Source organism: Echinops telfairi, unplaced genomic scaffold (genome assembly GCF_000313985.2).
Source record: "Echinops telfairi isolate 266 unplaced genomic scaffold, ASM31398v2 ScPeMD7_7467;HRSCAF=8505_1, whole genome shotgun sequence".
Lineage (NCBI taxonomy): Eukaryota > Metazoa > Chordata > Mammalia > Afrosoricida > Tenrecidae > Echinops > Echinops telfairi.
In genome coordinates this window covers 18,999,544-19,014,519 of record NW_022111368.1, presented here as the reverse complement: position 1 = coordinate 19,014,519, position 14,976 = coordinate 18,999,544, and the positions used below count along the sequence as shown (strand labels likewise).

The window sequence follows — 14,976 nt, the reverse complement described above, 5'->3', positions numbered from 1 at the left end:
CGTGAAATCACTGACCCTTCTAAGTCTTCTGAGGTTACTGAGATTAAAATACTGAACTTAAACAACATACAAGGTATTTTCCAGTGTTCTTTCCAGAAGTTTGTATTGTCAGTAATTAATATTTTAGTAAAACCACTGGTCAGGTTTTTTTTTTGGAAATAACTTTTTTGAGTCCCTTAGAGTAGAAAAGAAAAGTTAGGGGTGAAAAAAAGAGGTGTGGAGCCAGTTATGTGTTTATTAAATTTAACTTCAAGTATCTTAAAACAGTAATTATGTTACTGTATTTTATTATGTAATAAAGTATGTTAAATTATGAAAATAAAATACTGAACTTAATCAAATACAAGCATATACCTTTCCCTCTAAATTAGGCTGTTCTTGAAAATGAGTATCCTGTGGTCTCGCACGTGACTGTGGATTAACTCATCAAGGACAGAAGAAAAAAAAACTAAAAAGTTTTTATAACCTAGCTCATTTATTAAATAAGCGTATACCCAAAGAAAAACTGTAAATAACATACTGAGCAGCAACTTACATTCACTTGCCAAGTGCTTGTCATATGTAGAGAACTCAGATAGTACAGAGAAGTAAATCAAAGAACTCACACAAGGTGAAGGGGTTCCGATAAATCCATAAATAATTATTGAGCAGGACAGGTAAACGAATGACATTAGAAGTGTGTAGAGCCTTGCTGAGTGCTCTGACTGGAGGCAAAGCTGAGACGATGACCAGGACAGAGGAATCAACAGCAGAGGGAAGCTGGCCCGAGGCTGGGGGAGTGGGGGAAGTGCACATCAGGAAGAGGGAGATGTGTGCTGGTACACATCTGAGCAGGCTCCCCAGCCCAGGACAAGATGACTGGGGAGGAGAGAATTGGAAAGTTAAAGAAAGAGCTTACCATAAAAAACCCAGCTAAGTCGTTCGGTCTTAATTTCACAAGCAACAGGTTAATCATGGAGTAACATGATCGCCAACACTTCCCAGAGAGCAATCTGGCAAGAGCGTAGAGGATGCACTGAAGGTGGGACAGACTGCAGGCACCTGGCTGGAGGCTGGGCAGGGAAGGGGCGGGGGGATAAACAGAAGGGGGTGCAGTGACATTCCAGAGGTGAACCAAGAAGACTGGGCAACTGACTGATTGGATAGCAAGAGAAAGGGTGAGTCGAAGGCCACCATGAGGCTTTGGGCCTGGTAGTTTAAGAGAGGATTGGACTAGCTCCAAAAAAAAAAATCAAAGCAAAACCAAAAGAAATTAGGATGCAGAATTGGTTAGGAGGTGAAGTTTGGCAGTTCCTGAAATGTAGGTCACAGACTTCTAGATGAGGGGAACAGAGTTCAAGGGCTTTCTCAACGAAGAATAGCAATCCTCCTGAAAGGGAGGAGCCCTGGTGGCACAGTGATTACAGGTTGGGCTGCTAACTGCAAGGTCAGTGGTTCAAAACCACCACCTGCTCAGCTAGAGAAAGACAAGGCTTTCTAATCCAAGACACGTTTCAGTCTCAGAAACCCATGGGGCAGTTCTACCCTGTCCTATAGGGTCCCTATGAGTCAGAATCGACTCAATGGCAGTGAGTGAGTTTTTCCTGAAAGAGAATAAATGAATCCACGAAGGCCACAAAAAGGTGCCCTAGTGGCTAAGTGGTTAAGCGCTCAGCTGCAAACCAAAGGGTCAGCATTTCAAAACCACCAGCAGCTCCTTGGGAGACAGCTGTGACAGCCGACTTCCATAGACTACAGGCTACGGTGTTCCCCTATGGGGGAGTTCTTCCCAGTGCTCCGGAATCACTACGAACTGGAATTCACTCAGCAGCACACAGTAACAACAGACCACAAAAAGGGATAGTCAGTCAGATGCAAGATGAATCAAGTGGAAACATTTCTGCAGACCCAAGTAGAAGGACAATTCCTGTCAAGGACGGGGGCCTTTGGCTTTCATTCTTTTCTAGAACTAAAAGTTATGCAGGGCAGATCAGAAAGCAGCTAAAATTCTATGACCATACTGGAGGGGGGGCAAGTGGGGAGACACCCAGGTGACTAAGATCTAAAAGGTAAGACAGAATCACAGGATGGTCTGACTTTGTTCCAGAAGTGGAATGATGCACAGAGCAGAAGGCCCAGAGTCTGGCAGCTCTGTGGCCCTGTGACTAAATGCTCAGTTGCTAACTGAAAGGCTGGCTGTTCAAATTCACCCAGTGATTCTGTGGGAGAAAGAGCTGGTGATCCACAACTGGAAAAGATTGCACGTCTGGTCTCTATGAATCAAAATCAACTCGAGGCACCTCCCAACATCACAGTCACAGAGAGGGTGCACTGACCGTTTGAATTTACCTGACAACAGCATAGCACGTGGGAAATGCTGGAGGAGAGAAACACAAGGCGCAAAGCTGGGAACTGGGTTCAGAAGTGGAAACACAGACTGAGCTATAGAGTTTGAAATCAGGGCAGCAGCATCTTCGATTCTCAGCACACTTGTAAACAGCCAGCCTCGGTGAACTGAGAGGAGAAACGTGATTGTGGAGCAATGGAGCGGTGCTGGCCAGCTTCGCCTGAGCATTTGGCTCAGGGCAAATGGGCAAAGGGAGCATGCTGCAGGTCTCGCCACATTTCAGGCAAATAACCAGACTTGGGGAACTCTCAGCCAGAGGGACCTGTGACCCTCTCCCAGCCTCATATACTAATGCTCACAGCCATCGAATCCCTTCCAACTCACAGTGACCCTGTAAGGCAGAGTCCAACTGTCCCTGTGGGTTTCCAAGTCCTTAACCCTTTCTAAAAACAGCCAGCCTTATCCTTAGCCCGAGGGACATCTGTTTGGTGGTTTCAAACTGCTTACCTCGCAAGTTAGCCCCTCAGGACACACGACACCACCAGGCTTGCTTTCACTGCAGTGAAGCCAGGATCCCTGCAGTTACCACGTAAAGCTGGGCAGCACACAGGCCTGGGGGCTGAGCCCTACGGAGGCCCTGACATAGTGGACACTTCAGAGAAAAAGTGCAGAGATTAGCATCAAGAACAAGGGCTGCCGTGCAAAATTCAAAGCTGAGGATTTTACTAGAATAAAAGAGCAGCGAAGCAACTAGTCAATTTGGAATTTCAGGCCAAATGATAAACAAACGCCGGAAGACCCACTTAAGAACTGATTATATTATTGCCAAGTACATGGTGGTAGATTCTACTGTTTCTATCTAGTCATTTGCTGCATTGTGCTCTCTCATACAACGCTCGGCTGCATACACTTTAGTGTTCCCATAGGTTATAATACGGTCCAGAAATCCCAACAGAGATAATACGTGCCAGCACGCCAGCTCCCTACAGGCAGTGTGCTCTTCTCCTGCCTCCTGCATACAAAGTGATCGCACTAACGTGTGTAATGGTACACATATATCACCTATAATGACTCGTGATAAACACCTATGTCACTTATATCTGACCTGCACTTTCTACCTACACATTTACCAGAGAACAGTGTATGCTTTAGATGTGCTGGCAGCAATAGCTGATCTCACATGTCATGCATTTCTTGCGTGTGGTAGTACTACTGTACTTCTGTTTCACTTCTTAAATCTTACTGGGAAGTGCATCGCGGCTCTGGAACACAGGGCCCGTGGCTCAGGCATCGGGAGGCAGAGGAGAAGGATCCACTTGGAAGTGAAACAACAGGCTATTAGACAGCAAACACACAGGTGAAGTGCCGATGAGTGCTATTGCTGGGGAGGCTGGCATGTTGCACTCCACAAACCCAATCAAACCTCAAACACAGTTAAAGATGCACTGAAAGCTACAGAACCCCCCAAACACATTCTAAAGATGACTGACTGTCATGTCCCTTCAATCATATATAAACCAACAAAGGGAAGTGGGAGTCAAAGAATTTTGCTAGATGTTACAACTGAATTGGCAACCCAGTCCATGGAAATAATGTGGACAACATCTAGAAACAGACGTAGCAGCATAAGAAAATCTAAGGGTACAGTAAAGACAGCCACCTAAATTGGTGAGGAAATGATAAATTCTTTAATACGTTTAGGTGATGGGGCAGTCCTAAAGAAAAAGATATTGTTGAATCCACTCTTCACTGTTAAGAAAAAAACATAACAACAACAAAAAACGAGACCATTCAAGTACTAGAAGGAAACATGAGAGAAATTTCTCGACAGCCCAGAGGGGTGGTAAAGGTTTTCTAATTATGACTCAAAATCAAGAAGTGCTAAGTGAAAAGGTTGGTACATTTCATCAATGTGGAAATTAAAACAAAACAAAATTTGTCAGGTAAAAATCTGGAAACAAATGTTTGTCCCAGTGGTGCAGGGGTTGAGTGCTGGGGTGTTAACCTGAAGGAGCAGTTGAACCCACCAGCCCCTCTGGTGGAAGAGTGGGGTGCTAGTCCGAGCCCGGGCAGACGGCAGCCTTGCAGACCCGTTGGGGCGCTCGTCTTAGGTCTGCTGTCCGCTAGGGCTGCTATGAGTTAGAACTGACTCACAGGAGATGGGCTTGAGTTCGCTTTTCATTAACTGGCAATTAGCTGGAATCCCATATGTTCCACAAAGAACATGGAAAAGGACTAGAGGCAAGACCATAAATGTGAATGACTCTGAGAAATATGAGAGAAAGTTCACCCTTGCTCATAACAGAGAAATGCACAGCAAATCTACACCGTTTCCCGTGTGCCACACTGGCAGAAAGACCGAGGGTGGACAGCACTCTGTTGGGAAAACAGGCACTGTCATCCCTTATTGAGATAAAAGTAACATGGGACGCCTGTCTCCAGGACCTTGGCGATACTAGCAAAGTCACGTGTATTTACCCGTGGATTCAACAATTCCACGTTGAGAAACCTTTCCCAAAGAAATGCCAAAAGATAAATTCCTTGTTTTAATTGCATCTGGCTGAGGAAAAAAAAAAAAGCCCACCATTAGAGGACTGATGGAATAGTCTATCTACACAACTGAGTACCATGCTATAGAAAACAACGTGGGCAGCTGCCCCTCCCCCCAGAAGAATTCGCTTCAGAGGACAGCACTGAAGCTGCAGCGCAGGGAGAGGGACATGTCTGATCAGAGCACACGGGAGCAAATGAAGGGGGAGGAACGGAAAGTGGAGCACATTCTGGCCCACCAAGCCTTGAGGAAGATATCGCTGCTCGAGCAGCCAATACACAGAGAGGACCATATGGCCAGCCCCTCTACGAGACATGACATCCCTCACTGACCCATAGCCCTACAGGAGATAACACTGGAGACACAGTGTGGGAATTGCGCCCGATCTGACCCCACCACACCAAGGCAAAACACTAAGGGAATGCAACAGAACAGCAAGGGGAGCAGAGCAAGGAAGTCCCAAGGGACTACCAAAAATAAGACTTTGGGGCCAGGGTTTGGCACCCCATCATACTCTACCGGAAAACACTCCTAAAGGTCAACAAACAATCCTTGCACTATTTACAGGCTTTTCTTCTTCTTTTTTTTTTCCCCATTGGTCTTTTGTTGTTGTTTTCTTTTCTTTTGTTGCTTTGGTTTGCTCTGTCTCGTTTTTGAGCACGTTATTATTTCTGCAGGTCTAGCTAGATAAGATAGGCTAGATAAACAATCTAGAGGAGAAAACAACACTACCTACGGTTCCTGCAGGACATGGGAGAGGAGGAAGTGGGGGAAAGGAAGTGGTGTTAACAAACCCAGGGACAAGGGAACAACAAGTGATCCAAAATCGGTGGTAAGGAGGGTGTAGGAGGCCTGGTAGGGTTTGATCAAGGGTAATATAACTGAGAGGAATTACTAAAACCCAAATGAAAGCGGAGCATGATAGTTGAATAAGAGGAAAATAAAAGGAAATAGAGGAAAGAACTAGGAGGCAACAGACATTTATAGAGTTCTTAATAAAGGCACGTGCATATGTAAATATATTTATATATGAGGATGGGGAAATAGATCTAAGGGCATATATTTATAGGTTTAGTATTAAGGTAGCAGATGGGCATTGGGCCTCCACGCAAGCACTCCCTCAATGCAAGAATACTTTGGTTTATTAAACTGGCATTCCATGATGCTCACCTTCCCGACATGATTGCTGAAGACAAAGCGGGTGCCTAAGCAAATGTGATAAAAAAAGCTGATGGTGCCTGGCTATCAAAAGATATAGCATCTGGAGTCTTAAAGGCTTGAAGATAAACAAGCGGCCATCTAGCAGGGAAGCAACAAACATACATGGAAGAAGCACACCAGCCTGTGTGATCATGAGGTGCCGAAGGAATCAGGTATCAGGCATCAAAGAGCAAAAAATCTTATCATTGTGTACTCACCTTCTCCATACGATCACTGAAGACAAATGGGTGCATAAGCAAAAGTAGTGAAGAAAGCTGATGGTGCCTGGCTATCAAAAGATATAGTGTCTGGGGTCTTAAAGGTTTGAAGGTAAACAAGCGGCCATCTAGCTCAGAAGCAACAAAGCCCACATGGAAGAAGCACACCAGCCTGTGTGATCACGAAGTGTCAAAGGGGTCAGGTATCAAGACATCAAAGAACAAAAAATCAAATCATTGTGAATGAAGGGGAGCGTAGACTGGGGATCCAAGACCCATCTGTAGGCAACTGGACATCCCTTTACAGAAGGGTCACGGAGAGGAGATGAGCCAGTCTGGGTGCTGTTTGTAGCAACAATGAAACATACAACTTTCCTCTAGTTCCTAAATGCTTCTCCCTCCCCACTATCATGATCCCAATTCTACCTTATAAATTCGGCTAGATCAAAGGATGTACACTGGCACAGACAGGAACTGGAAACACAGGGAATTCAGGACAGATGATCCCTTTAGGACCAGTGTTGAGAGTGGCGATACCTGGAGGGTGGAGGGAAGGTGGGGTAGAAAGGAGGAACCAATTACAATGATCTACATATAACCTCCTCCCTGAGGGATGGACAACAGAAAGGTGGGTGGAAGGAAATGTCGGACAGTGTAAGTTATGACAAAATAATAATAATTTATAAATTATCAAGGGTTCATGAGGGAAGGGGAAGCAAGGAAGGAGGGTAAAAAATGAGAAGCTAATACCAAGGGCTCAAGTAGAAAGCAATTGTTTTGAGAATGACGAGGGCAACAAATGTACAAATGTGCTTGACACAATGGGTGTATGTATGGATTGTGATAACAGTTGTACGAACCCCCAACTAAAAAAAGATGAGGAACAGCTCTATATAATATGATGAGGTGATTTCTGTAATATACTGTCAATGGGCGGTGGGGGGTAGTGGAGTACACTACCGTTTACAAGAGGAAATAACGTTTATATATTTACTTACATATCTATTTTAAAATAACAGGATAAACCATGAAAACAGAGTTTCTATAGGGTTACTCTGAGTCAAAACCGTCTTGATGGCAGTGGGAATTAAAACAAATTTGGGTTTGGTATGGATATAGGTGAGGGAAGCTGAAGAGAAGAGGCTACAGACTCAACTTCTCTGAACATGTGTTTGCCTTGCTTCATGGATCTGGCTCTGGGACTCGGTCCATGCACTGTGATGGGCTGCTGATCCCACACTGACTCACGGCAACCCTGCAGGGAAAAGGAGGGCTGGCTCAGGAGGTTTCAGAGCGGACTACCACTTCATCCTTCTCCCTGGGAGTGGCTGTAGGTTCAAACCACCAACTTTTCAGTTGGTAGCCCATTGCTTAACCACTTCACGGCCAAGGCTCCTATTTGCAGCTATGCATGATAACAATCCTGGGGCCCTGGCGATACCGTGGTTAGTGCTCGGCTACTAAGTGAAAGAGCAGCCGTTCAAACCCACAAGCGGTTCGGCAGGAGAAAAGACCGGGCGATCTGCTCCCATACAGACTATTTCCAAACCCGAACTCACTGCCAGTCAGGCCATTCTGACTGACAGAGACCCTGCAGGACAAGGAAGAACTGCCCTTGTGGCTTGCTGAGACTGTCACTCTTTTCAGCTGTAGAAAACCTCGTCTTTCTCCCTTGGCGAGGCTGGTGGTTTCAAACTGATAACCTTGCGGTTAACAGCCCAACCCATAACCCACTCTGCCACCAAGGCTAACCTCCCTAAAGAATAAAAGGACACGGTCTAGGAAACCTTACGGGCAGTTCCGCTCCGGCCTGTCAGGCTGCTACGAGTCGGAATTGGGTAGCTGGCACACAACCCCCACCATGACCACAAGCACAGCCGGAGTCCTTCTCCAGGGACTCACTAGCTGCGACCGTCTTTCTGGTGAGATGAAGTTGTAGAAAAGAAAGCAGGAAATTGTGGAAGAACACTGAAGTCTCCACACAGGAAACTACTTGTAAGAGAGCAACCGCAAGCCCCTTTGGAGAAAAGGAGTGGAAGCACCCGACTAACAAAGACCTACCCGCAGGAAAAGTCCCACGAGGAAAACCGTATAGATTTTGATTTTTACAGTTATTTACTTACGGGTGCATTCCCCCCAGGTCCCTCTTCAAGCCTCACTTGAGTATAAAATTCAACTGTTTTAGGACTACTCTCTTTCTGTTCCTCAATCATAAATCCACCTAACTGCCTTAAAATGTCAGCCCACAGTGCTGTCCTGTTTGATCTCTGCCACAGATCCTGGTTCTTGGCAAATCCTTCTCCTAGGTACAGATTCTTCACAACTAAGGTCTCGCTTTCGGAAGGCAGCATTAAGCAATGCAGAGAACCCAAGAGGGGTGGCGCGTAAAGAGGGGGCTGTGAGTCTCAGCGCTCTGCTCACCCAGTCCTCCGGGGCCTGCCAGCAGGAACTCCTGTCTGCCTATGCGTTTCACAATGGGGCGCTTCTCCTCGCTGCAGTAGGGAAACAGGTCCTGCGAAACGCCCGTGCTGTAGTTCAGGATGATGTACTGCGTGGTCAGGGCCAGGCACAAGAAGTGGCCATCCACGGCCACGGCAAAGGGCTGCTCCGGAGTGGACACTTCTTTGACGATCTGGACTCGGTCCTCGTAGACCATGAACATCTGGATGGTCCGGCGCTTGACCGAAATGATGCAGACTTCCACACAAAACGGGTCCCCGCTCACAGGGTTCTCGTTCAAAGTGAACGTCACCGCCCCTTTGATTCGGGCGCCTGAGGGAATGGGCTCCAGGTTCACCATGTTGACCAGCGTTATGTAGCTGTCACAGAGCACCAGGAGCCTGTTGAGGGCCGATGCTGCTCTCAGCTCGTTCACCGGCTTCTTGAAGCCCAGGGATCTGTGTAACTGTTTGGTGGCAGTGAATGTGGCTGGCCCAGTGGGCCCTGTCTTCTCCTCCAACAGGAAGTGGTAAATGAAGCAGCTACTGGTGCCCACATAGAGGTTCTTCCCGCAACACTCAACACACTCTATGTGAACGCGATCTTTGTCGTCCATCAGCAGCTCCCGCTCCACCGCCGAGACCAACGTAAAGGCCTTGATGCTCATCCTGTCTACTGGGTGATCTGTGGGGAGAGAAATGGAACAACGAAAACTTCAGAATAGCTATAGGAAGACGCGGGAACATGCTGGGTAGTGAGGAATATGAGGGCTGGTCAAACACGACTGCTACAAAAGCACAGGGACCTTGCTGAGATAAAGCTATGTGAAGGTCAGGCTCCTGTTTCTTGACATGACCTCCATGTTGTCTATACCCTGCTGAAGGCTGAGGCCCCACCGCTCTGGCCCTTCCCTGCAGAAGCCCACACTCTTCGGTTTACAGCGCGGCAAAGCGGCAGTATGGGCATCTTTGAGAGACTCGGATCGTGTTGGTTGACCTTGGGGTACAAAAAGAAGTATTGATGGGCAAGGCCAAGGCTGTAGGGTGGACAGGGTAAGGTTACTCATGGAAATGCTTGCAAGGAAGCATTTGCTATGTTCAAACAACGGGCAGGACCACTGTCGTGGTGGAACGAATATTTCTCCTAGTCACAGAAACCCGGAGTGGCCGCAAGAAAGGTACTGGGACAAATAGGAGTCAGCAAAGTGACAGGACACAAAATTGACAAAGATCTGTGGGGCTCCCTACACTGACAGAGAGGAAGTTCGGATGACAATGCCATTGTCAATAACCCCATCAAAATGAAGTGCTTAAGGACAAATCTAACTGGAGACACAAAGCAAACTACAAACCATCACCACAGGCAGCCGACAGAAACGTACGGAACACTTGGGGTAAGGCATGCGGATGACAAGAGCATTACTGAAGGATTGTCCACAGCCATCCACTGATCCAGAGACACGCTGGGACACATTCTGTTTAGAATAAACCTGTGCACGCACCAATTAGGACCCTCGTTGCAATACTTCCCTCACACTTGGCCCTTGACTCTTCAAATGTGACTTCAATTAGTTTTTAAAAATTATTCAACACTGTTAAAACATGTGGCAGTTACATAATCTCCTGTCAAGTTGAGCTAAGGAGTGGCGTCTAGCCTGTCGATCAGGTCGCAGCTTGACAACTTCATTTGGAGGCGCAATGGAGGTAAATAGCTCGCTGGAGGACAGACCCTCTCTCTCTCTGCCGGCCCTGTCCCGCTGTTGAGACACCCAGAGAACTGGAGGAGACACATGGAGACCCGCAGCAGAGCTCGGATGCTTCCACTGCCACTGGATCCATAAGACCTTCCACCCGCTAGTCTGTGATCTTCCTACACTGTGCTTCATTGCATGTGTTGTGTGAATCTTTAGAGGAATTTACAGACTGGTATCGGACATGTGGGCTAATATCAGACTTACGGACTTAATCTGGACTGGGGTGGGATGGTTTTTCAATATACAACGCTCTTTTATATAAAGCTCTTTCTTATACACACATGCATGTCTCCCTGGATTTGTTTCTCTAGTCTAACTGGACTAACACAAAACATATGAAGGGAAAAAAACCTATTTCTCCACTTTGCCTTCCCAAAGGATGAACATACAACATTTTCTTCAAATGTAAGTGTCACCTGCTCATTCACAGTAAAGTGGAGATTTCCACAGGAAACTTTCTTACATGCTCTTGGGAGACATATCTATATGCAGAAAACACAATTGCTTCCTTTGGACAACAGGACCGAGAAACTTTCGAGAATAAAAAATAAAAAATCATGCTCATTGTTTTTCCTCTTGAGCTTCCCTGGCCATTGGATTCTGCCGATGTTGTGGGATGCAGCTGTAAGGTGTTTTAAGTCTTGTTCCTCCAATCCTGCCGGCACCACCGGGGGTTTGGGACCACACACTAAATTATAAGAATTCTTCCAAAGGAGGCATGCATGTTGGCCCCAGCACCGTATTTGGCTCCCAGACTAAGGGTGTCACTGGGGAGTTCTAAAGGAGTGTCTCACATCTCTAAAGTCCTTCAGGTGGTAAATTACGATATTTAGTGAGTTTTGAAGCTTAACTGACATGTCAGTCTGTGAATTTTTCCTCCTGGAAGAGAGACTGCCTCCTCAACTCTTAGCTTCCTACTTCTTCCTCTAAAATAATTGGCTCCACACTTCACAAGGAGCTCTAGTGATGTACGGAGCACTGGTGGCATACTGGTTACGCCCTGGCTGCTAACCTCAAGGCCTGCAGTTCAAACCACTAGCTGCTCCTCGGGAGCGAGATAGGGCTTTCTACTCCTGTAAACAGTTCCAGTCTCAGGAACTCACAGGGGCAGTTGTATCTGTCTTATAAGGGTCACTATGAGTTGCCATCGACCCGAGGGCAGGAACACTCGCAAAATCAGACACTCAAAAAACCAAACTCACTGCCATCGAGTCGAGTCCAACTTCATAGCGACCCCATGGCCTTCCTCTGATTCCTTGGCCAGCCAACTGGCAGGCAAGCGCCAAGAGAGCGGTGCCTACTGTCTCCAGACTAGAGAGGGAGATGGCGTAACTCCAAAGAGAATGGCAAAGGACAGACAGAGAGTAGAAGAGCGCCGATTGAACTTGTAGTAGAGAGACTTGTCTATCAGTACAAGAACCGGGCTGCCCAGCAGGAGATTAAACTCTAATCCCGTGAGCCATTCCAGCAATGCCTGTAAGCACTCCTGGAAGGAGTCCACAAAGAATCATGCATTGACAAAGGGGAGGATTTAACAACTTCTCCTGTGCCTTCCAACTCAACAGTTTCCTAAGTCCACAGTTTCTCGAACTCCTGTCCACTGGGGATGACAACTATAAATGAATAACAATCCAGCCTTCCTTTCTCATCCTACTGTTTACTAGCAAGTACTGTTTACTGCTTTTCTAAGCCCCAATTTCCACATCTCCAAAATGGGCCTAATAATGGCATCTCTTCCGTAAATTGAGGATTAAGTGTGAGGTGAAATTGCTTATTGTGGCTCTTGTATCCAAAATCTTCATAGCCTCCCAGCCATCACATGAGTTGGAGTGTGTAAATGTGGTGTAGAGGGCTCTAACTTGGGGACTGGTCAGTCTTACCATTCCACTGGTATGTAAGAATACGCCGCCGCAGGAGCATGGACAGAACTGGCATGGCCATGAAGAAAGAAAAGCCCAGTGGAGCACATCTGAGAAGTGACAGAGGTACCAGGGGCACCAGAGGTCGCAGCACCAAGGCCATGACATGGATACAACTTAGCAGCCACACAGAGACCATGAGACAGAGCAGTGGAGCTTCGATGAGTCAGTGAGGCTCATGGAGGCAGAAGCCAAGGGGCCACTGGACTGAGAGGCTGAGCATGGCTGAGAAGAGGCACTGTGACCAAAGAGCTGTATCCTTAACATTTTGTAGCCTGTCAACTTCCCGAATAAACCCCCATAACCGTTGAGGACTGTTTGTGAATCTTGTGTGGTCACTGCAGTACATGGCTGAAACGAGCACAAGAGTGGAGTGCTGTGAACGGGATATTATTTTCTCAAGTTTAGGATTAAGAAGCAAAAGAATTCTATCAAAAATAAATAAATAAATAAATAAAAAGAATTCTATCTTCCGTCCTTCCAAACAACAACAACAACAAACAAGCCAAATTCTCTGCCACTCAGTCCATAACCCACAGTGACCCTATAGGGTGGAGAAGAACTGCCCGTGCGGGTTTCTTGGCCGGCAAATCTTCATGGGAGCAGAAAGCCTCATCTTTCTCCCTTGGAGCAGCTGGTGATTTCAAACTGCTGACCTGTGGTTAGCAGTCCAACACATAACCATCTATACCCCCAGGGCTCCTTTCGTCTGCCCTTAGATGTGGGTCATCTGTGTCTACCTCTCTGCAAGGCAACCTGAACCGTACGGCAGAACACACAAACTCCACACACAGCCATTTTCAAATTCACTTGCATGACTTCATCTTCACAGAGACTGTGGAATAGCAAGTGGGAGAGGCAGGAGTGAGGCCCAACAGGCATCAAAGGAAAGGAACTGTGTTCATCTGCTTTGAGCTGCAGAGACGTCTTGGAGCCCCAGGGAAAGCCTGGGGTGGGGGTGAACTGGAGGAAGAACTCCTACAGGATATTACACATAATTACTGGCACAAAAGAGAAATGTTAAACGCCATCATCTATTTGTCGCAATCAAATATAGTGACAACAAACCAACCTGGACCTATTTTTCCCTGCTTAAATGCTGCCTAATAACACCTGAACATTGAAATGCCGGCTTTAAAGCAAAAGGCAAACTAATGCAAAATACTTCTACCTTCAGTGACTGATCAGGGCTGGTTTTTAAAACAACACGATAAAGCTACGAGTCAGAGTGGAGTCGGGTTGGCATGTTATCCTATGTTCACATCCTATGACACAGCAGGGAACACGATATCAGTCTCTGCTTTCCGAATAATTGCTGATGGAGATTCCATTTTAATAAACACTACTTTAGCACAGCACTGTTTTAGCAGAATATATTTCTCTTCCAGGGCAGGCTTTTTTTTCAAGCCTGTAATGTTGCATCTGTTTGTAAAATAATTTTATCACTTTTTAAATAACTTTTAAGATAGGGCTTTAGTGGATATTTATTCCTTCTGATGTGACTTTGTTGATGAGGCCTGGCCTTGCTGGACACACAAAAACCAAAAGGGAAGCCATGCAATTGATAAAACCAGCCTCGAGTTGGTTAAAAAGTAAGAGTGGAAATGTGCTCATGGTCCTGAAAACATAAGGGAGGCTGGTGAAGGTGGCAGGAGGGTAAGGCATGCCTCTTAGAAGCTATGACCAGGATGGCACAGATGCCCACTCTGTATGGGGCATCGGGCCTCCTGAGCACACAGCCACATTTCAGTCTGTTCCTTCGTCACCTCATAGCATTAGAGTCCAAATATTGTTCCAACTTCATGAGTACAGATGAATCTCATGGTGGTGACGATTTGCAATTCCAGGTAAACAATCATGCTTAGCATCTTCTTCATGTTTCTTGGCCACTCGCTTCCCCCTTTCTGTGAGATAGCCCACTTTTCTACTGCAGTGTTTGCCACTTTGTTCTAGCAGGCTCTTTACTTGATGCAGACAAGCTTTTATCAGAGATGAAAAGTCAGTGTCTTCTCCCTTTAGCCCTCCCCCGACCCGCTTTTCTTTTCTGCCTTCCACCTTGTCTCATCTACCACTTTATTTATGATATCTTTCAAAGAACAGAAGTTTAAAATTTGAACGCAGACGGATTTATCATTTTCTCTAGAGTCTGTGCTTTTTTAGTATCCATTTTTAGAGATGTCTCATATATGTTTTTGCCTTGTATTAAATCGATTCGGTGCATTATAGTAATTGAATTTCAGATGCTAAACTAAACCTGCATTCATGAGATAAATCCTACTTGATCATGGTGTATGATTATTTTTTAAGAAAGAGCTTTCAACTTCCTGACATGATCACTGAAGACAAATGGGTACATAAGCAAAAGTGGTGAAGAAAGCTGATGGCCCGGCTATCAAAAGATATAGCAGCTGGGGTCTTAAGGCTTGAAGGTAAACAAGTGCCCATCTAGCTGAGAAGCAACAAAGCCCACATGGAAGAAGCACACTAGCCTGTGCGATCACGAGGTGTCAAAGGGATCAAGTATCAGGCATCAAAGAATAAAAAAGTCCTATCATTGAGAATGAGGGCCA

The 14,976-nt window shown here is 46.2% G+C and overlaps 1 protein-coding gene across 2 annotated transcripts in view; it reads right to left on the bottom strand.

The window, feature by feature from the left end:
* TGFBRAP1 (transforming growth factor beta receptor associated protein 1) overlaps positions 1–14,976 on the bottom strand; it is a 74,757-nt gene that overhangs the window by 41,745 nt on the left and 18,036 nt on the right. For both annotated transcript variants that reach the window (XM_045283971.1, XM_004704435.2), the window contains exon 2: positions 8,717–9,418. In XM_045283971.1, the coding sequence (XP_045139906.1) occupies positions 8,717–9,401 (685 nt within the window). In that variant the 5' untranslated portion in view covers positions 9,402–9,418. The remainder of the gene's footprint in view (positions 1–8,716; positions 9,419–14,976) is intronic.